This window comes from Akebia trifoliata, chromosome 9 (assembly GCF_017979445.1).
Source record: "Akebia trifoliata isolate Shusen 1 chromosome 9, ASM1797944v1, whole genome shotgun sequence".
Lineage (NCBI taxonomy): Eukaryota > Viridiplantae > Streptophyta > Magnoliopsida > Ranunculales > Lardizabalaceae > Akebia > Akebia trifoliata.
This window is the reverse complement of record NC_141383.1, coordinates 2,740,218-2,763,091: the sequence shown is the minus strand read 5'-3', so window position 1 is coordinate 2,763,091 and position 22,874 is coordinate 2,740,218. Positions and strand designations below refer to the sequence as shown.

Below are 22,874 nucleotides of genomic sequence, written 5' to 3'. Positions count from 1 at the left end.
GATAAAACTGAGTAAAATCTGAGCATAAACTTAGCAGGTCTGAATAAAATCTGAATAGGTCTGAGTAAAATCTAAGACGAATCTCGACGGTATCTGAGTAAAATCCGAGAAAGAATCTCGGCAGGTCTGAGCAAAATCTAAGTCGGTCTGAGTAAAGTCTGAGACGAATCTCAATGGATCTGAGTAAAGTCTGAGACGAATTTCAGCAGGTCTGAGTAGGTCTGAGCAAAATCCAAGAAAACCCTCGGCGATATCTGAGCAAAATCCGAGAAAACCTTCATTGGTGTCTGAGCAAAATCTGAGAAAGAATCTCGGCAGGTCTGAGCAAAATTTGAGTAGGTCTGAGTAAAATTCGAGAAAATCCTCGGCGGTGTCTGAGCAAAATCTGAGTCGGTTTGAGTGAAATCCGAGAAAACCCTCAGCGGTGTCTGAGAAAAATCCGAGAAAACCCTCGGCGATGTCTGAGCAAAATCGGAGAAAGAATCTCGGCAGGTCTGAGTAAAATCCTAGAAAGAATCTCAGCGGGTCTGAGCAAAATCTGAGCAGGTCTGAGTAAAATGTTGGAGCAAAAATCTCACTCCACAGGAATCATTTTTTTTTAATAATTTCTTTTTTTAAATGGTCAGGTCAACATTTGAACCTCAGGGATTTTCAAAAAATGCTATCGAAAGGGGAACCTTTAATTTCAAATTTTCCATATCCTTTGGGGCTGGAGTTGATCAGGCTTCAGAACAAAAAATGCCCTAGTTTGATAAGACATTACACTGGGGATAATTGAATATATTTTGAAATGACATGCCCTTAATGTAGGGGGAAAATAAATATGCTTTCAAACAAAAGGAGAAGTGCCCCTCAATATGAAAATTAAAAGTCTTAGATTACCACAAATGCAATAAGGATTCACTTTTAATTTCGATTTTATTGAAGATCATGAGTCAGGTTCATCTGTTGGGAACAAATATTCACTTTTGAGATTCATCTTGGAGATCACGTTCTTCCCTTTTGGCTTGCTTAGGAAAGTAAACTTTTCCAAACCAGTCGTAAATGAGATACATGTGGCTTTTAAGTCTTTGCCTGACTTAAACTGGGTATTGAAGCTTGGTCATTTCAAATTTCTGATGTTCTGACTCGGCTCATCTTTTCAAATTCTCGGCTCAATAGAGATTTTCTTTCGATTGCTCTACCTTTTACCTAGATTGCCCTTTTAAGTTTTTAATCTAGCGAGCATACAATTTCTTTTTTCTTGCTCTGACTGTTGCCAAGGCCGTCTTTTCAGATTTTTAACCTTGCGAGCTTGTCTTAAATTTTGCCTAAGTCACCTTTTCGAGTTTTCAACTTAACAGGTTTTTTTTTTTTTTTTGAACTTCTGGAGTTACTGTCTGATCACACTTGTTATTTTCCTCGACCTTTCCGTGCAGTACTTAGGAGGACATCCAGAGGTGGGCTTAGGAGTAGGCTAAGAAAGAAAGGAGACTTGAGGCTCAAGAACCCGAATGCCCCTTGTGTGGCATTTCTTTAAAAATAGTTTTCTTTTCCTTCCCCATTTTGACAATTTTTCTTTGTGGGGAACATATTTTTTATTTTTTGAACTAGTCGGGCCTGAAATAACTTCTCAGGTTGCCTACGTACCCCAAAATTTTGGGATCAGATCAAAATGTAGTTCGAACATTTCCCTCCCCTAGGTTAGGTGATCGGGCTGAGAAAGAAAAAAAAAGGCTTTATGATTTTATGATTTTTTTTATTTTTAAGATGGCTGCAAGGGGCTGAGAAAGGAGATATTTAACTAGGTGACAGGAAAGTTGGTTCGACCGAAGATGGCCTCCTCAAATGTAATACCGCTTGATCTGGTCAAGGTTTGTCGATTTTGGTAATTCGACGCCATCGTGATCTTGGAGTTTGACAGCTTTCCCAGGTAGTATCTCTTTGATAATAAAAGGACCTCCCCAATTGGGCTTGAATTTACCTCTAGGATAGAAGATGGGTGCTCGATTTTCTTTGAGTACGAGGTCTCCAGCTTGTAAGTCGCGAACTTTAACCCTTTTATCAAATGCTCGAGCGACTCTTCTCTGATAAACTTGCACATGGTACAAAGCTCTAAGTCATTTTTCATCGATTAAGTTCAACTCTTCGTACCAGTGACGAACCCAGTCTGCTTCTGATAACTGACTTTCCATTAGAATCCTAAGGGACGAGATTTCCATTTCAACTAGTAAGATAGCTTCCATTCCGTACACTAGTGAATAAGGGGTGACTCCGGTGGAAGATCGTATCGGGGTACGGTATGCCCATAGCGCAAATGGTAATTTTTCAGACCAATCCATATGCAATTGACACATCTTCATGATGATCGTTTTGAGAGAATCTTATTGGCTGCTTCAACTGCTCCGTTAGTCTGGGGACGGTAGGGTGATGATTTGTGGTTTCGGATCTTTAATTTTGAACACAGGAAAATAAACTCAGCTTTGAAATGTGAGCCGTTATCAGAGATCAGTTTAGAAGGTACCCCATATCGATTGATAATATGTGTTTGGACGAACTTGGCAACTTTGGATGTAGTGAGAACAACATATGAGGTGGCCTCTACCCATTTTGTAAAATAATCTATGGCCACAAGAATGTACTCATGTCCATTTGATGCTTTAGGTGTGATTTTCCCAATTATGTCAATTCCCCAAATAGAAAATGGCCATGGCGAAGTTAAATCAACTAACTAAGATGGAGGTACATGTATGAGGTTAGCATGTACTTGACATTTATGATAGGTCTTGATTAAGTGATGACAATCTGTTTCCATTGTTGGCCAATAATACCCTTGTCTCATAATTCGTTTGGCTAGCATCTTTCTACTTATATGTGGTCCACAGTCTTCAGAATGCAACTCTTCCATTAATCGTTCATCTTGATTTTCATCAACAAATGAAAAATGAATTCCATCATTAGACTTCTTCTTTAAGTTTCCTGCGCACAGGATGAACTGGGATGCAAATCTCTGTAGGGTTTGTTGTTCTTTGCTTGACACTTCAACTGGAAATTCTTGTTTTTCCAATACTTTATGGATATCAGTGTACCATGGCTTTCCGTTAGGGAATCAAGTAGCGATGTCGACCTGATGGCAATAAGCATGTTAATCTTTGATTTTGACGATGATGGGCCTTAGTTCCATGCCTAAAGGCAAATGGATCATGGAAGAAAGAGTAGTCAGAGCGTTAGCGAATCTATTTTCTTCCCTTGAAAGATGTTGGAACAAGATGGCTTTGAACTTCCTTACTAAATTTAGTAGATACTCATGATAGGGCTTCAATTTCACATCCTTAGTTTTCCATTATTCCAACGATTGATGTATAACCAATGCTGAATCTCCAAATACTTCAATTTCTGTGATACCCAGATTCAAAGTAGCCTTGAGCCCAATGATGCATGCTTCGTATTCAGCTGTATTATTAGTATAGGAGAAAGCTAGCTTAACAGCAATCGGAATGTGGCATCCTTCGAGAGATAACAAGATTGCCCTTATTCGAAATCCATTCTGATTCGCTGCACCATCAAAGTATAACTGCCATACTCTATCTCGCGACTCTTCTTTAAGGTTTAGGATGTTTTCATATGAAAATTGATCGGTAGGTCTTGTTCCTTCTACCACTGGATGAGCAGCCAAGTATTCTGCTATTGCTCTTACCTTGACAGATTTTTGCATAACATGCATAATATCGAATTCTGATAACAACAACCAACGTGTAGTTCTACCTGTCAATGCCGGCTTCTCGAAGAGATATTTTAGGGGGTCCATCCAAGATAATAGAATGACTGAATGAGAGAGGATATAGTGCAGAAGCCTTTGAGTAGACCATACTAGTGGTAGGCAGGTCTTTTCGAGAGTTGAATACTTTCGTTCATACTCTAACATCTTCTTGCTGATATAGTAGATGGCCTTCTCTTTGTGACTGTCATTGTCGTACTGTGCCAACATGCATCCCATAACTTCTTCCATGACTGACAAGTAAAGGAGAAGAGGTTCACCTGGGTAGGTGGAACCAAAATGGGTGGATTTGAGAGATACTCCTTAACTTGGTCGAAGGCTTTTTGACATTGCTCATTCCATACTGTCGGTTCGTTCTTTTTGAGAAGCTTGAATATAGGTTCGTACACATTAATGAGTTGGAGCAATAAATCTGTTTATATATTGAATTATGCCTAAGAATCCTTGATTCTGCTTTTTAGTCTTAGAAGGTGTCATTTCTTGTATAGCTTTGATTTTTTCAGGGTTTACTTCGATCCCCCTTTGATTGACTACGAATCCAAGTAATTTTTCAGAGGTCACTCCGAATACGCATTTTTTAGGGTTACGGCGTAACTGCTATTTTTGGATCCTTTAAGAAACTTCTCTAGTGCAGCGGCGTGTCCCAATCGTTCTTTGGATTTCACTATCATGTCATCCACATAGACCTTGACCTCCTTGTGTATCATGTCATACAATAAGGTCGTAGCTACCCTTTGATAGGTAGTCCCAACGTTCTTCAAACCAAAAGACATGACTTTGTAGCAAAATGTTTCCCATTGTGTGATGAATGCTGTCTTTTACATGTCGCGAGGGTCCATCTTTATTTGGTTGTACCCCGAAAATCCATCCATAAACGAAAGCATGGCGTGCCCTGCTGTATTATCGACTAATATATCTATGTGAGGCAACGAAAAGTTATCCTTTGGACTAACCTTATTTAGGAACTAGAACTACGTTAGCGATCTATTTTGGGTACTCTACTACTTCCAAGAATTCAGTATTGATCTGCTTAGTAACCTCTTCCTTAGTCTTCAAAGTTCATTCTTGCTTCAGACGTTAGAGTTTCTGCTTTATTGGCCGAGCATCTGGATGCAATGGAATTCGATGTTGAACAATATCCGTACTTACTCCTGGCATGTCCTTATACAACCACGCGAATACATCCTTGAAGTTTATGAGTAAATCCACTATCCCTTCGCGTTCCTCAGGAGATAAGGTGACTCCAATTTGAATCTCTGGAGGATTATCTTTAGTCCCAAGATTGACTAGTTCTGTTTCTTCCATTACAGGTTGAGCCCGACGTTCATCTTCTTGTTCAAGTAGTTTAATTAATTCGATAGGAATTTCTTTATCAGAAGATTCATCCTTCGAATTCAGATTATCAATTAAATCATTATTACACTCGGGGTAATTAGAAACTTCTTTTATTTCATTAAAAATAGATGGGGTGACAGGACTTACTACGATCTCGACAGACTCATCATGACTAGACCCAACATATAGCAAATGACTCATAACATGGTAATTGGAAGGAGACCTGACTGTAGGTTTGATTACAGACTATGGGTTTTGAGCACCACTTTTAACTAACAAGACTGACACGTTTTCTTCTTCGAGAAATATCTGAGCGATATTGAGTGAATCTACGGTTGTCTGCCAATCACCTACTCCTTCGAATTCTTCAGATGCTCTATCTTCTTCCTTGTTAGGCTAACCCATCCCAAAGAAAATCTCAAATCCTGGTTGGCGAGTACTCGTGACGTGGTCGATAAAGGATTCTGGAAAACCACAATAAGGGAAATCTTTCCCTACTTTCACAAAGTGCCCATTCAGGGTTTTAGATAAGGCTTCATGTTCATTAGATCGATGACATGCCCTTGCCTCATCGCATTCGTCTTATCTTTCCTTATCTTCCAATATCGGGCCCAGTCTTCTTTGTAGGTTCGTACCCCAATCCGAATGTCCCAACTACTTCTTGAATGACTGGTGCAGCTTTGATCCCCTGTTGTCTACGACCCAAACCCATGCTTGTGAAGAATCTCATGCTTTTGAACATGCTGGCCACACAAAAACCGAATGTATTATCGATAGGAACGAGCTCTTTTGTAGAATTATCCCACTGAACAGAATGAATATTTTCAAATTCAAACCTACTGAGTTGTATTTCTTTCTGTTCGGGTTCAATTTCAGGCAGCGACTTATCTTTGATTTCTATTTCGTTCATAATCTCCATAATTTCGGCATCCCCATGAAGTGTGATCACCAAACCGTCCTTGATAAATTTAATCTTCGAATGCAAAGTAGAAGGTACGGCCTTGATCTGATACAGTCACGATCTCCCTAGTAATAGGTTGAAGGATGACTGAATATCCAAGACTTGGAATTCCACAGGGAAGTCTACTATACCCGTGGATATTCGTCGCTGCAAAGTCCCTAGTACATCCCTTTTTGTATTATCGTAAGCTCTAACACCTTGGCTAGTTGGTTTGAAGTCTTCTGTTTTGAACCCGAGGCAAGTTGCGGTCTTCAAATGACAGACATTTAGTGCGCTTCCATTATCTACCAAAACTGGAATGACTCTCATTCTGTTACTGTCAATGGTGATATGTAGTGACTTTGTATGGCTCGGCCCTTCTTTCGGGAGATCTGAGTTTGAGAAAGATAAACTATTCTCGACGTAGGTTGCCCCTACTATACTAGCTAGTTGATCAGGGGATGTGTCGAGGAAAACTTGGGCTGCGCTTAATGCTTTGAGAACAGCTTCCCAGTGAGCTGTGGAGGCCATGAGCAAACCCCAAAAGGAAATGTTGGCGCCTGCCTTTTTTAGCTGTTTGATCACAACATCATCCTCTTCAATTGTTTCCTAGATGGGGTCTACTTTTTCCTTTCTTGCCAAAGCTGTTGGATTGTCAGCGCTGAGTTCCGGTGGCTTAATGACTCTCCCTCCCCGTGTCATGTGCTTGACTTCATCATAAGAGAGTGGAAATGACTCGTCTTCTTCGACCAATATGTAAGGATTTTCGTTTGTTATAGAGAATGAATTTTTCGAGATCATTTGTGCCAAGAGGTAGCTGGTATATGATGAGCTATCATAGCGAGGTGGGGATAGACAGTATGATTCATATTCAACTAGATCAAATGGCTTACACCTTGTGGCATAGACTTCGTTATTGAAGGCTATTCCAATAAGGGGATAACTGGGTGGTTTGGCGTAGATTGGATGGATGAGAGAGACTGGGTCAAATGATAGTTGGGTGTTTGAAATCATATTAATGTTGGCAGATATTGATATGTAGGTAGTGGATTGGTAGTGACATTTGGCTGTGTTGGGGTAGGAATGATGACTTTTTTTTATCATCAATGAGATTTTGGATGACATGGCGGAGAGAGATGCAACGGTCAGTATGATGACCAGGGCTTTGATGGAATTCGCAAAAGACGTTAGGGTTATGTGAAGTTGGTAGGGGATTTAGCAAAGGTCGAGGTTGGAGAGGGGTGAAGAGCCCTTTTTTCAATAGTTTTTGGAAGGCTACAGTGAGGGTCATCCCTAGATTTGTGAACTGTCGAGGGGGGCTCTACCCGAATTTGCTTGATTATTGGTTCGAGCTGGGGGTTGAATTGGGGTGGTGGACGTGTTGGCTATATAGGCATGGGTAATGTTGGGTTTGGAATTAGTGAAAAGTTTTTTGGCTTTGTTGTCAAAAGAGTTGAAAAGGATCCTAAAGGCAAAAGCATCCTCAAGTTGGCTTCTAGCTTGTAACAGGGATTCAAATGTAGGGAGATACTGGACAACTAAATGTTGAGCATACCCCTGCGAGAGGTTTTTCAAGATGATTGCCACTTGTGCCTTTTCTGATGGTCTATCCCACATCTGTGCAGCCTTAGCCCTCTAGCGACTAATAAAATCAGTAAATGTTTCTCCACTCTTCTCCTTAGTAGATTCCAAATCCCTTCGAGAAATTTCGATTTCAGTGTTGTACTTGTACTGGTGCCAGAATATCCTTGACATATTTTTCCATGTCCCTATTACAGTTGAATCTTTGGACATTAACCATCGTAGCGCTGATCCTGATAGAGTACGCTGGAACAATAATGTCATTTGTTCGTCACTGAGGTCCATTGTGCACATGTTGGTAACATATACCTTGAGATGCGTTTTTGCGCAGCCTACTCCATTAAAATTTTCTATTTCTGGCATAACAAACTTCTCGGGTAGACGAATCTTAGGGATTTGATTCAAAGCCTTTATTCCTGCGGTAATTTCATCAATCCCTTTTATGTTCTTCACGACTGTTTCCAACTGAGTCATTCTGTTGGCTAACATTGGATTCTCATTAAAATGCTCATCATTTTCGTCAAGCTCATAAATCTCATCCAGATTCTTAGCTGTGCTACCTTCCGATCCCTTGCCCCTTTGTTCGTTAGACTGGTCTTTTGTTGACTTAGAGATCTGTTCTAGTACTTCTACCATAATTTTTATGTTGTTCATATCCATTGCAAAGACTGTTAGGATCTTACGAATTTTCGCGAGTTCAGATTCAGAAGCCATTTTTGATGGTTTACCTGGCACTGATGTTCTTTCCAAACGACCTGACTCTCGACTCCAACCAGGTGGCGGACACTTAAGTTTGGGCGCAATAGTATCCTGAAATCCCATCAAAGGTGAATTATGAATTGGTCCCTTTTGATAGCATTTGCTTTTATTATTATAATTGATGAGTTATGCTAGTCGAACTTATATCTGATGAGGTGATTTATTGTTAATTAAGGCCTTATATAAAAAGAGACTTCTAATTAAAAATCGTACCAATGAGACAAATACGAACACAAAAGAAATAAGGAGACTCTCCTCTTAAAGCAAAGATGACTCGATCTAGGACCCTATATACTTTTCTACTTCTCTTTTCTGCTTCTTGAATGCTTGTTGATCTTCTGATTCAATAAGTAATCGATGGTCCCAAGCGGTAGCTATGTATTCTACTAAGTGTACAGTCAGCTCCTTAATAGGATGTCGATTTCTCGGGAGCATTAGGATCCATGAAGGAAATCCTATTTGTCTTGGTATCATCCTTGGGTAATAAAAAGATGTATTCAGCAGACTAGTGAGCATTACATGATCAGACCCTTTTGAAGCAAGCACGGTGCCTTCATCCATTTTTGATCCCAATCTATCCAATTGACATATTGTGTAATCAAATTTGAGAGCCAGTCTTTCCAGTCTTCTATGGATGCAAAGTCCACCAATGTTTTCTTTCTTGTGAATTTTTCTCATTTACTTTCCTTGATTTGTGGGAACTCTGCGATGCGAAGTCGGATACATAACCATAGATAAAGTAAATGTGGACTTCCTCGAAATTCCTCAAAAGTCTTGGCGAGTATTGTGGGGACTAGGTTAACTTTGTTTTTAAGTTGTCCGGTAATATCTGCGAAGAAGCCCGATAACTGATTACCCATCCTAAATGAAACCAGAAAAAATGTTGACAATACCCCCAGACATAAAGTAAAATCCCTAGCCTTCCTGTGAGGTTCTGGAGCGAAATCCCCAGGATTTTCTTATTCAGGAGTTTGGTGTACTTCTAGGAGTCTCTGCATGTTCAGTAAATCGTGATCTGTGAATTTTCTTACTTTTTTTGGCTTAACTCCTAATCCTTTCGAGAGTTCTTTTGTGAATTTGGATTTCGATGGAAGACGAATCATCGAACCCAATGTGTTTATCCCTATAATATTACAATAATCTTCATGAGTTGGACAAAATGTGACTGAACCAAAATGGAATACGTGGTAATTCGGGTCCTAGAAATTGACCGCGGCACATAAGAGATTCCAATTGACAATTATTGACTTGAGAGAGAATATGCTTTGAAGTCCATATGCACCAAAATTATACTTTTCGACGGTGATGAACGCATCTAAAGCTTTTTCCATCAATAATTGTACATCACCATAAACCATCTAACCAAAAACTAACTTTCATTACTGACATATTTAAAAACAAGCCATGTCCATTTTTTGGTACGATATTTAATGTGATTTAACCATTTTGATTTAAAGAAAGGTCCAATTTATTGAATAGAATTGGTTAGAAAAAGAAGTTCAGTTACCACATTCAGACCGATTCTACCCAACAGATAAAAAAAATAATATATCACCTCATTGACATTTAATTGAATCAATTACCTCGATCGGCTCGTATATTGATCTAAAAGATCAGCGTACTAATTGGGCTAATGGGTTGGAAAATGATTGGCCAACACAAATTTTCAATTACAATTATTGCGTTGGACCGATATTGTAGGTTCTATTTGAGCGGTGTGGATCGGTTCACCTACTTTCCTTTTAATTAATTTAGAGAAAAGCAACCCGGGAACATTTATGGTCGATTCGAGTCGTGGCCTAATAGGACCGCACCTAAGTTCTAGGCTTTCTATATGATTGAGGATAGGTTAGGACAAAGCTTAGGTTACTTCAGCCCGAAACACCGATATACTATTTAAGTTTTACTTGGTCAAGCAATACGTGGTATTCCAATTTGATATATTCGAAGGTACTGTACTGAAGTTGTAGCGTTCACGGGCGTCTCTTGTGTCCCCAAGGACCAGGTTTGCTTAGATCCGGCTACTAGGTTTATGAGGACATGACATTATGTAAATATGTGTATGCATGCTCGTGAGTGTGTGCAAAGGGACAAAGTGCGCCCGGGGCATTTTTCGCAAATATCCAACCATATAAATCAAATACATCTAATCATCAATCTAATCAATATAGATAAACAATTAAACATATCTAATCACATATCAATGAAAGAAATGACAAAATCCAGCCTAATCTAAGAGACTCATTGAGTCAACTAGGTTGACTCGAGGAAAAAGTCAACCTAAGGATAGTCTTGGATCGGGTCAAGTTTTACCCTAAATGTCCCTAGTGGAGTCGTCACTGAAATCGTCTCGACCACCGCGGTCGTCAGCTAAATAGCGGATAGGGGTCCGATCTATGTATCTCGAGAATTTTTAAAAGAATAGGGAGTCACCACTCACCACCTAGTTTAGGTTTAGGAATCAAAATTAACTCCAAATGGATATGAGTCAGTCCGCGGATAAGAGATGGGTAAGGAGTCAAGTTACGGGTTTCGGAAGGTGTTAGGCACCAAACCTACCTGATCAAGGTGATCAGTCTCTACTGTGATCCAAAAATATCCTACGGTCAACATTCAAGGACTAAAAGTCAAATTAGGGTCTAATCATCATCAAATCGCATTGGATTTACTAAACAAATCTTATAGCTACGAAAATTACACGATTTCTCGAATTTCACATTAAGAAAATCCATGATTTAATAGGCATACATGGCACCAAAAATTAATGGATCAACTCGATCATATTTTGAACAATATGAAATCGATTTTCACTGCCATGTATATAAGATTAGTGAATTGGCTCATTGACGATATTTTATCAAAGAGATTCAATTTTTGAACCGTTACGTGCATTAAATTACTGAGTTTTTAAATCTATAAATTTTTTATCAAATAAATCTTGATTTTTAAAATGTCACGTGTATTAAAATCAATAAGTTAACTCACATGCTTGATTTTATAGGAAATTTCAATTTGAAATATCCAATGCATACAAAAAATCAGTGAATCAACTCATGCGTCCATTTCGTGGAAAAATTCAGCTTTAGATTTTCAATATACACAAACTCAGTGATTAAACTCGATAATTTTGATTGAAGAACATTTTTTAATTGTCACGTGCATCGAAATTAGTGAGTTAACTCACACATTTATTGATCAAAAGGATTCGATTTTTAAATTATCACGTGGATAAAATCAATGGGTTAACTCACAAACTATTAATCAAAGAAATACGATTTTTTAGTTGCCACGTGTCCTAAAATCAGTGGGCCAACTCATTGTTCAATTTCATGGGAAATTTCGGTTTCCAATGCACATGAAAATCAGTGAGTTGACTCATTGATTTTCCTTGAGAAAATCAATTTCTTAATTTGTCATGTATTCAAAAATTCATAAGTTGATCAATTCCAATATTAATCAGTTAACCCAATTTGATATTAGTGAATTGAAAAATAGATTTTTTTGATTTTTCATGTATTCAAAAATTCATGAGTTGATCAATTCCAATATTTGCAAATTGGCTAAAAAAAAAAATCGATGAATCTACTTGATAATATGAACACCCAATGAGCCGGTCCACCAACTTGATATATACGAGTTAATTCAATCAATCTAAAAATGGACGAATCACTTCATTAATATTTCGGAAACCTAAAAGTTGCCATTAATGTCACATATACCCCAAAAATCCATGAATTAATTCGGAGGCATTTAAACAATGAAATCGAGAATAAAATGAAAAATAATAAAAATAAAAATAAAATAGAAATAAAAAAATAGAAATAAAAAATAAAAAATAAACGAAACAGAGGCATAAAAAATACTCCTAACTTATCAACATGCAAAAGAATAAAACATGAACAAATTAACAATATACATATTCTCCTACCTTATTGAAATGTAAAAATAAACAAAAAAAAAAAAAAAATCTTAACCACACCAACATATGCTAAAACAAATAAACGATAAAAACATAACTCCTCTACTCCTATCGGTATGCATGGAAAAATAAAAGAAAAGAAGGAAAAAAATTCTCCTTATTATGCCAATACATCCAAAGAAACATGCCATGAAAAATAAGGATGAAGCAAGAACGAAAATAAAAAAAATAAAAAAAATTACCTATTGATCGGTGAACGACGAATCAATTCCTTCATGTATGACCCATAGACTTATGAGCACTTGCAGTAGGGAGAGAGAGAGCGATGGATTGAGCGTTGGGCAACAGTGGAGAAAATGCAGCAACGATTTTTCAACAGAAAAACTTGAGATGTTGCAGTTTTTTTTTTTTTTTTTTAAAATGGTGAGTAGCAAAAATAAAAAGAAAAATGTCCCTGTAATGGTGGATGGTTGCTGCTGTCTAATGGTGATCTTCCACACAAAATGTGAGAGAAGAAGAGTGGGGAGAGAGAGAGAGAGAGAGAGAGAGAGAGAGATCTCACCATGTCCATTTGGATAGAGCTCAATCTTCCTACAAAATATATACCAATTAATTGCAAACAAATTAAATTAAATAGTACTAATATGTATGTATGTATACCATTCGTGATTTCCAGCCATGAATGCTTCAGACTCCAAATGACGTTGCTTAAATCTTTTTTCATCTAAAAGGTTATCAATCTTCCAAGTGTGCTTACTAGTTCTAGCTCCCTTTATCATCAAGAGACACTCTCCTACGCCTCTACTTCTTTCCTTGCAGACAAAAACCTCTGCTCCAAACACACACACATCATCTACAAGGTATCCATTAGAAGGATCATTGAAAGTTCTTAGTGTGATGAATTTGTCAAAATCCCATTCAGTCTTCATCGAATATCAAGAGCTTTTCAATGAGATGCAAACTTATGGCCAAATTCCAAATATCATCACATACAATACATTGTTGGATGGGTTGTGGACAAACAATTACCTTTCCGAGGCTATGAAACTATTTAATGAGATGGAAAACAATGGATTGAAAGCTGATATTGTAACTTATGACATCATTATAGATAATTTATGCAAAACTGGGAACATAAATGCGGCAAAGGAATTCTTTTGCAATCTTTCAACCAAAGATCTTCGACCTGACACTATAACATATACCACAATGCTCAACGGTTTTCTTAAGGGAGGAATGTTGAAAGAAGCTGAAGATTTGTTCATGACAATGGAAAAGAAGGGTTCTATTCCAAATGATGTTACATTCAATATCATGGTTCAAGGATTGATCCAAAATAATGCTATCCCTAAGGCAACACATTTTCTCAATGAAATGGTTGAGAGAGGCTTCTCAGCAAAGGTTAAGCCTAGTGTGCAAAAATCTTAGCCCACATTTCTTTGGGGAAGCTGGGAAGGGGTGGTCAGTAGCAGTTAATTTCCCAGAAGAAAGATACTAATCCAATTTCTCTTCTTGTATCATCTACATTGGTATTTACCAGTCCTAATTTATCCATGCAAAGCCGACTGTGGTACATCCATGGGAAATGGTTTCATGGATTTTGAAGTATATATCAAATTGATGGGAGATTTGGTTCCATGTTTCAGAATTAGAGACCTATTGATGTATTTGACTGATAAAAGACACCATCAATGCGTCCCCATTGTTTTGCTCAGAGTATGTCTAAAAAGCATATTTTAGATTCTTTCAAAATTGAATGGCCAGTGCCCTGTTAATAGGACTCACTTTCCACCCAATGAGACAAGGCAACAAAGAGCACTGAGGATATGTCTGATTCCTCAAGGTTGTACTTGTGAGTTCTGAAAAATTAATAAAAATTGTACTACTCTTGAGTTCTGAAAATTGAACTGGTTTAATTACAAATCCAATGTAAATTGGAGTTGTAGAGAACTCTTAAAACTCCATGACTTTGGTCAATTTAGACTCATTGGATTATTACTCTCAAAGACGTTGGAGAGCTACAACTATATTAAGTGGTGCATTCCAAACATGAATAGATATAGCAACTTCTGTAAATTGCCAAGTTTGGCTTTCAACTCTGCTTCCAAAGACAGGTACCACTTGGTGCCACAAAAACAAAAAACAAAAAAAAACCTTTTCCACACGTTCTGGTAATTGGGCTAGAAGTTGTGTTAAGAGCAAGCAGGATAGCATACACCTGCGTTCATTTCCCATCATACTTCTTCTATCATTAAAAACATGCTTACACACACACAAAAGAAAAAATAGTGCCTATTGTATTTGTAGGGGGAAGAAATGATAAGTACACGGGGGCTAGCAAATAATTAACTGCAACTATAGACACCACAGAAGTAGCAAATAATTAATGTTATGTTACCAATGCCATGCTGCCTATGATAATCAAACATCAAAGTTTCAGCTACACGCTTCCCCTCATCATAGCAACTCCTAACTCCTGCAACACATCATAGTATCCTTCAATGTCAAGACAACACATCATTATACCTGAAATTTGAACATTTCTGTCAAAATTTACTGTTCACCTAGATATTTCATGAATTAATAGTGATTGCCATTGAAATGTATACAAAAATAAACTATCAGCTAAATTTGATATTGGCCCTTGTGGAAGTGGAAATAGTTCAGAATATTTTGTGGAAATATGTCGAAATTCAATACTATGATCCTTATAAATGGGTGAAGTAACATGTCAACAACATTATCAAAATTGGATGATACACTACACAAGCACAAAGATACTTGCAAAAGACATAAATTTACATTTATCATAAAAGTGGTAAAGGAAGGCAGAATTCACCACCATGCAAAAAATTAAATAAAATAAAAAATAAAAACAAATAGTCTACTGCAAGTAAGAATCAACATTGCAGCAAAAGATGTATGCACTGACAGAGCTGTGAAATAGAATCATGTGGCTTAAATTTGGAAACTAGAGAGGGTTAGCATTTCGTGTACAAGAGAAAATACATAAATGCGTACCTTTACAGCATTATATTTGTAGAAAATTGGGGAAACAGGGCAAGCAAGATGGTATATCTTATCAACTTCTATTAACAGTGGCTCTGTGATGTCTACAAGAAGAGTAAATACAAAATTATCAAGGGATGAGCAAAAATTAAGAAAATAATCATTCACCTTAAGAAAAATTCCTGAAACTCGAGACATAAGGATGAAAAAAAAAACCCTTACAATGACACTAATTTGGGTGAAGACAGTAGAGGATATAAGTAAACCATTTTGAGCGAAACATAATAACAAGAAGCAGGAAGTACAAAACATTAATAAATCCAGAGAAAATAGCTCTAGAGAATTGCTAGATCCAACCTAGATGATTTATCCCTCAAAACCATTTACGAAAGTTAAAACGTAGTGGGAACATGTATCTTCTTATTCACCAGCTAAGTTTAATTTAATCTTTTTGAAGTGAATCTAAATAAAACTGGAATTTTAAATGCACTTTTATTCCTCTGCATCATTCTACCAATAGAAGAAAAAGAAGAATATGATGATGGAATGTTTGTATTTGTAAGATAAGATTGGCACCACAACTAAAGCATATACTCTAACTGGATGTGATATGCTATTTTGTACAGTGAAATATAAGTTAAGAGAAGGAAGTACCATACCGAATAAACTCAAATCTTGGATGACCAATCCATTTTTTGAGGTTGTCCTTTGAGCCAGTGAAGTAGTTATCAGCAACAATAACCTGAGAAAGAAGACAGACCCCTACTATAAATCTTATGGAAGAAAGATACTCCATTTGTCTAAAAGATTAGACACATATCAACTCATCTACCTACTTTTTTGGCATTAGTATTTGCATACTACAAGTTTTATTTTTTATTTACCTAAATATTTTATGCGGGAGTGATATCAACCAACACTTGGGTGATATATAACAATCAAACAAAGAAAATAATTATGAAAATAAGAAAATTAAGAGTATCTCATTTTTTCATTTTCCATCAATCTATCCACTAGGTGAGAACCAATGAATCCGGCGCCCCCAGTAACCAAAATTCGCATATTGGACTATCATCACAATTAGAGTACTCATTAGATCATGTAAATAACTAAAAATAATTCAACGAAACATTTTATGTTTCAAAAAGCACCAAATACCCATGATCCATTTTCCCAAACTATGACATCTCACTTGAGCATATAAGTTAGTAAATGTTGTGCACAAGAAACAAAACAATAACAACCAATTTAAACTTAAAAGAGGAAACCTGAGGAAAATTCAAAAACATTCCAATGTATGGAGTCATGGAAAACAAGTGACACACTTAGAGGCTAGGAAGAATCATCTGGTGTCGTTTTCCCTGAAAATCTCATAGGGTACTACAGACTGGTTCACAAGGCTGATTTTTAGTGAGAATATTCTCCTCACTAAGAAGGTCACTTCCATCACAAATATCAGCTCATTCTTAAACTTATCAACCTCATCAATTGTGAACTTAAAGTAGATTAGGATTTCAATAGTCCAGATTCTTTTAAATTATATGTTTGATATGTTACAATGAGCTATTTTAAAAAATTGAAGGTGAAATAGGCAGTCACAAGGTTAGAAGTGTTGGGTTTTTTTTTTCGAGAGGATGGTTTCCTCTCCAAAAATCAACAAACAGAACTCCTAGTCCTATGAGAAATGAACTCAAGGTTAAGGGTGAAATGTGCAATACAAAATGTTCAATTTGTGCGGATATATATGTTGTGATATATATATATAGAAAACAAATAGAATAAAGAGGCAGAGAAAGATACCCCTTTGACATTGTTGATGTCAAAATGTCTATCCAAGGGGAGCTGTTTGATCTTGTTAGGAAAATTTCTCTCAAAGTTGTTTAACTATCAGTTGAAAAAAGTGTGAAAGATTTAAAGTGAAGCTTAACCATAATAACTGAACTACTCGTATGACTAAATTGAATTTTTTTCAAGAACAAATGCTGGTTTCCTATGATTAATCCACTTGTAAAGGAAATATATAAGAGATCAGGGACTGCAGAATCCCACATCACAAAGTCCATTGGGACAACTTGTATCAAATGGGAGACACAAAAAAGGACAAGAGAGAGAGAGAGGCAAGTTACCTTAGCTCCAGGCAGAATATATATAGTTCTTCCTAGTAGAAGGCAATTACATACAGAAAACATAGTGAACTGATTTTTTTACCCCCATATCAACCACCACCCATTTGCTTGCTTTATGTGTTAAGTCAAAATACAAAGCAATTCAAGTTTGCACTGCAATGAAGGCACAAGTCTCCTAAACTCAAATAGAGAAAAAGAAAAAAATTCAAGAAACAAAAAGTGATCAATTGGATTTTTTTTTCCAGTCAAGAGGATCAAATCTTAATCTCCTAACAAACCAAGAGCTTTCACTCAAAATAACCAAACTTACAATATCAATTAACAAGGATAATTACATTCTTATTTGAAAAATGATTTCATTTAATCCATACCTTCAATTATAAAATCAATATGTGTGTGTGTGTACGTGTGTCCATTAAAGAAGACTAACAAGGGAATAAAAAATTATATATTTTTACCCCCAACAGTTCTTTTTATTCTCTTTTATCCATGAAATCAGGCAGATTATACACTTTGATGAAATCTATAGCAAAATTCCAATCTACAATCTACATGGCTATAATTTCTCAAGAATTTGACCATCTAATTCAACATTTGGAAACCAATTTCACAGAAACAAAAAATAGAATCAAACCAATTGCTTTAGAAGATCAACAAACACCTGAAAACACCAAAAGATGTTCATTGTACGACAAAAATTAACCAAAAACCCAACTTTCCACTTCATATACCTTCAAAACCTCAACAAAACAGAATAATCTCACAATTTCATATCCAAACTCTCATAATCCTCATAGAATCCACCATTAAAACCATCAAAATAATACAAAATGAATCACTAAAATAATCGAAGATAGATTTAATCGTAAGACGCACTAGTAAACCAACAAATCATCATCGAATTTACAGTCGATCATACCTAGAAAAGTGAGAATACCTTAGCAGAAACTCAGCTTCCAATCTAAGACAACGGATTGTGACAAAATCGAAACCTTAGAGAGTTCAATCCGACTGCGTGAGAGAAATCGAAACCCTAGAGACTTCAAATCCGATTGCGATTACGTCAGAAAGATATGGAAGTGAGAGAGATCTATCGAGGGAGACAGATCGAAAGAGAGATCGATCGAGGGAGAAACTGTGAGAGAGAGAGAGATGGAGAGGTCGATCAATCAAGAGAGCGACTGTGAGAAAGAGATGAAGAGGTCGATCGATGGAGATAGAGAGATATAAAGAGCAAGGTCGATCGATCGAGAGAAACTGTGAGACAAAGACAGAGAGAGACTGAGAGAGAGACAGAGAGAGAGAGAGAGTGAGATGAGATCGAGAGAGATTGTGAGAGAGAGTGAGATGAGATCGAGAGAGAGAGAGTGAGAGAGAGAGACTGTGAGAGAGACAGAGACAGAGACAGAGAAAGAGATGAGATCGAGAGACAGACAATGAGAGAGTGAGATCGAACGAGGATGGGAAACGTGGTCCGAGGGCCGCGGAATTTTGGTATTAAAATTTGACGGGCCAGGCCCATCGATTTTTTTGGTTAAAATTTCGGATTTTCACGTAGTGAGAGAGAGAGAGAGATGGGTTGGTGAGGCTGTTATGGATGAAGCATTGCTGTTTTTTTTTTTTGATTCAAAAGCCTCCTAATCAACACTTCCTCCTCCTCAAGTAGTTGATGTTTTTGTAGGGAAGATGATGGCTACAAGCTTTTTTTCACGGAAAAGAGGAGGTGGAGAGACTGATAGAGAGGTTGGGAGGGCTGTTGAAGCAAATAGGGAATGTAGAGAGAGTGAGAGAGGGTTGGGATGTTGATGAGGATGGCTGTGTTCCTTTTTTCAATGGCTCCTTTTTTTTTACTTTTGTTATTTTATTTTTGCTGACAGAACCAGAGAAAAGAGAAAGTCTAAGAAAGAAGGAACATAGAAGAGAGATATCTGAGAGTGTAGGGGAATCTATCCAAGAGAGAGCGTGGGAGATATGGAGAGATGAGGGAGATGAGAATGTAGGTGTTTAATGGAGGTTTGAGCTGTTGGAGATGGAGGTGAGGTTGCAGATTTTTTTAATGGAGAAGAAGAGGGAGTATAGCAGGGACGGTTGGAGAAAGGAGTCGTGATAAATGACGTTGCAGCAAGGGTTGCTATGGAGTGTAGGTGAAGAAGACATAGAGGGGGTTGGTAGAGAGAAACGTGAAGAGGGTTGGCTATTTTTTTTTTTTTAATTGTTACTGCCCCTTTTTACAATCTGCTGATTTTCTTTTATAGTTAAGAGAAGGAGAGATGGAAGCAGTTAGGAGAGTAGGTGGTTATGGAGTGGAGAGTGATGGAGAGAGTTGGAGAAGGAGTGGGAAAGAAAGAGGGAGAGAGGGTTGAGCTCATTGGAGAAGAAGAAATGGGTTGAGGACGTGGGGTAGAAGGAGTGCGTTGGAGAAGAAGAGGAGAAAAACGTGGGTAGTTTTTTTTTTTTTTTTTCAATTAATTAATTTATTTTTTAAAAGAATGATAGAGGGGGATTCCACGCTACTTGTACTACAGTAATTTACTCCCGTTGAATTCTGATTAGTTGATTTGATTAAAATTTGAATTTCGAAGTTGTCGACAGTTTGATTTGAATTTAATGTTTTAATTTGAATTTACATTTGGTTTGATTTCAATTTGATTTTAAATTTTAATTATTCGATTAAAATTTAATTTGAATTTTGATTTTAATATTGGTTGTTGGTCGATTTGATTTGATTTTAGATTGGGTTCGATTTTAAATTTTAAATTTTTTGATAGAATTTGAGTTTAATTTTAATGGTTGATTACTTGAAATTTTTATTTTGGTTAGTCAATTATTATTATTATTATTATTATTTTTAATTTGAAAATTTTTTGATTGGATTTAATTGTTCGATTTTAATTTTAATGGTTTGATTTTTAATTTTAATTGTTTGATTTTAATTTTAATTGTTTGGATTTTTTAATTTGCATTGTTTGAGTTTTATTTTTAGTTTAGATTGGAGTTCAATTTTTATTACATTGTCCTAGGGATCGAGATCTCTAAATTGTATTTGGACGTTAAGGGGCATTTTGGTCTTTTTGGCAATTTTTACAGATTTTTCTCGAACTTCTTTGTTTTCATCGATTTGAGTCTCGTTAGACTCGAAATCACATTCTGAGTGCAATGGAGGTACTTTCGAGATTTTTCAGAGGTCAGAAATTTATGAGGGGTATTTTCATCATTTGGTGATTTTTTACAAATTTTTACAAATTTTTTTGTTTTCATCGATTTAAATCCCGTTAGACTTGAAATCACATTCTGAGTGCAATGGAGGTACTTTCGAGATTTTTTGAAGATCCGAAATTTATGAAGGGTATTTTCGTCATTTTTGTGATTTTTACAGATTTTTAGGGATTTTAGCGTGATATTTTTTTCAGTCCCTGTGTGATTATTTCTAAGTCTCAAATCCATATATTTCTAACGTAACGAGGTCTCTGAGTTATCGAACTGTGTAGTGAACCTATGCGTTCGTGCTTGCTAAGTCGGGTGTAAGATGTAGCGATCCTAAGCGTACCTAAGTTTCTATGTTAAATCGTGATGAGTAGGGGGGATGAAAAGACTAGAAATAGAAGGAATCAAACAGTACTCACAAGGCTTTGAGTTCTTTTATGTTCATCATTAGGAATCCACCAAAATCGGATGATAAATTGTCGAATTAGGCAGATGCAAAAATGAGGTGTCTACACTAGGTGGCACCTTGAAAATTGGACATGATTCCTTCTGATTATGTTAGGGTTCTATGGAACTCAAAACCTGATAAACCAATAACCAACAAATCTTGTAAATAAAATGTGCCAAAAGTATACAAGGTGCCGAAGACGGTAAACTACGAACAACATAGAGTTAGATTAGAGTTGCGCAAATGGTAAAAATATATAGGATTACAAAAATTTTCTCACTCTAACATAGACCTATTATTCGGCCCAAAAATTATATGCACTTCCTGGATGAAATGACTCCTAGTGGAAGTAGTCCCAATGTTCACCAGGTAACGAACTCTGGTAGTCGATCTGACCAACCAAATGCTTATCGATTGATGGCTTTACACTCTCCTCACCAGCTGCAGGCTTTGTGATTAAAAAAATAGAAGAAAAAGATGAGTAATAATGGTTACCCAGTAGGTCCATAACCAATTCCTACTAGTAACCTCACCTAACGTGATTGAGTAATCATACTAAATCATTTTAATACATGTAAAGCTTTACAAATTAAACTACGATTAACTGATACATATAGCTAAGGATGAGCAACTAAACAATTTAAAGTTCCACATAACATCAGTCATCAATACTCACTGCACATTTTCATTCTATTATAAATATAATTGACAACATTGAAATGACAAGCATGTTTTTCAGTTATATTTCAAAATAAAATAATAGCTACATAATACACAATGGTAGAGTAGTAGAACTAGAGAGTTGAGATTCACGACTGGATCACTCTCTATCGGGACATGATATTCCACAATAAAGTATTAGTTCTTGATTTTGTGGGTGGTTGCTGTTTACCACACTTGCGAAACTATTTATCTGACTCAGGTTGACTGTTTGACGTGATCGTAAGTAATAGATCTCTTTTCGATATGTCAGAATGCTTGACTACCTCTAGATTGTTAATGATCTAATCATCTTCGTCTATGCCTATCAAGCGTGCACGTGATTTCCAAAATGTACAACTCCATTCATATACGACCACCTTTACAATATCAGTTCACTAGTAAAAATAGAAAAAAATATACCCAAATTCCAGTTGTGACTCCACTCTCATACGCGTCCCATACCATGTATGAGCTTGGTGGTCCCTACTGTATATTCTAGGATAGTACATCACTCCGGATTATAAGATGCATTATTCTTTTAGGCATTTACAAGCTCTTTAACAGCTCACACATATATATATATATATATATATATATATATATATATATATATATATATATATATATATATATATATTATTTTTCTTTAAAAATAAATGAGAAATTAACATTACAAGGTTGAGAATGGATATCTAGTTCCTACCATGCAACTGTGGCCCACTAGCCTAAAATAAATAATTGAACAGAAACATAATTCAGCGCCTTGCATTACTATAAATAAAATAAACATACAACCATAATCATTATCATTGGATATCTGTTCACCAATCTACACATAGCACATCAATGTAAAATGCAGACATCACCCCTTGGTCGTTTTCAGACTCGCAGCCACGTGTCAGCTCAGGGAGCCTGCCATGTGTAGCACTGCTACCTAACTGTTATCCTAGCTGATCACGGGCCCAGTTCGACATGTGCACATGTGTGACATCCCATATTTTCGATATTTTCACTTTTCAAGTTTTTCAAACCAAACCTTTTTTTTAAGCTTTCAAATTCATTTTGATATTTTAATTGAAAAATTACCAAATTTT

General features: G+C 36.6%; 2 protein-coding genes across 16 annotated transcripts in view; one reads left to right on the top strand and one right to left on the bottom strand.

Annotated features, from left to right (window-relative positions):
• LOC147394070 (major latex protein 146-like) overlaps positions 1–22,874 on the top strand; it is an 85,176-nt gene that overhangs the window by 15,274 nt on the left and 47,028 nt on the right. The window lies entirely within an intron of this gene.
• LOC147394071 (UDP-glucuronic acid decarboxylase 5-like) lies at positions 12,846–18,988 on the bottom strand. 14 transcript variants are annotated; one of them, XR_015181701.1, is made up of 6 exons: positions 18,346–18,988; positions 15,955–16,042; positions 15,313–15,404; positions 14,690–14,817; positions 12,952–13,120; positions 12,846–12,882 (listed from the first exon to the last, which is right to left on the bottom strand). XR_015181701.1 is itself a non-coding variant. In XM_086454582.1 (5 exons), the coding sequence occupies exons 1-4, from the start codon at positions 17,487–17,489 to the stop codon at positions 14,732–14,734; spliced, it is 279 nt and encodes a 92-aa protein (XP_086310708.1). In that variant the 5' UTR covers positions 17,490–18,338; the 3' UTR covers positions 12,849–12,882; positions 14,690–14,731. The 14 variants fall into 14 exon arrangements, 2 of the variants coding, with proteins under 2 accessions (XP_086310708.1, XP_086310707.1); XR_015181696.1 differs by having other exon boundaries at positions 12,952–14,509; positions 14,690–14,767; XR_015181698.1 differs by having other exon boundaries at positions 12,952–14,509; positions 14,690–14,767; positions 15,960–16,042.

Bases quoted from the DNA above. Each gene is read 5' to 3' on its own strand.
- LOC147394071 (XM_086454582.1), bottom strand. From the start codon at position 17,489: ATGTTTTCTGTATGTAATTGCCTTCTACTAGGAAGAACTATATATATT. The intron at 16,043-17,426 runs GTAACTTGCCTC...CTTCTTTCTCAG, and splicing joins ATATTCTGCCTGGAGCTAAG to GTTATTGTTGCTGATAACTA. The intron at 15,405-15,954 runs GTACTTCCTTCT...CTCTTCTTGTAG, and splicing joins ATTTGAGTTTATTCGGTATG to ACATCACAGAGCCACTGTTA.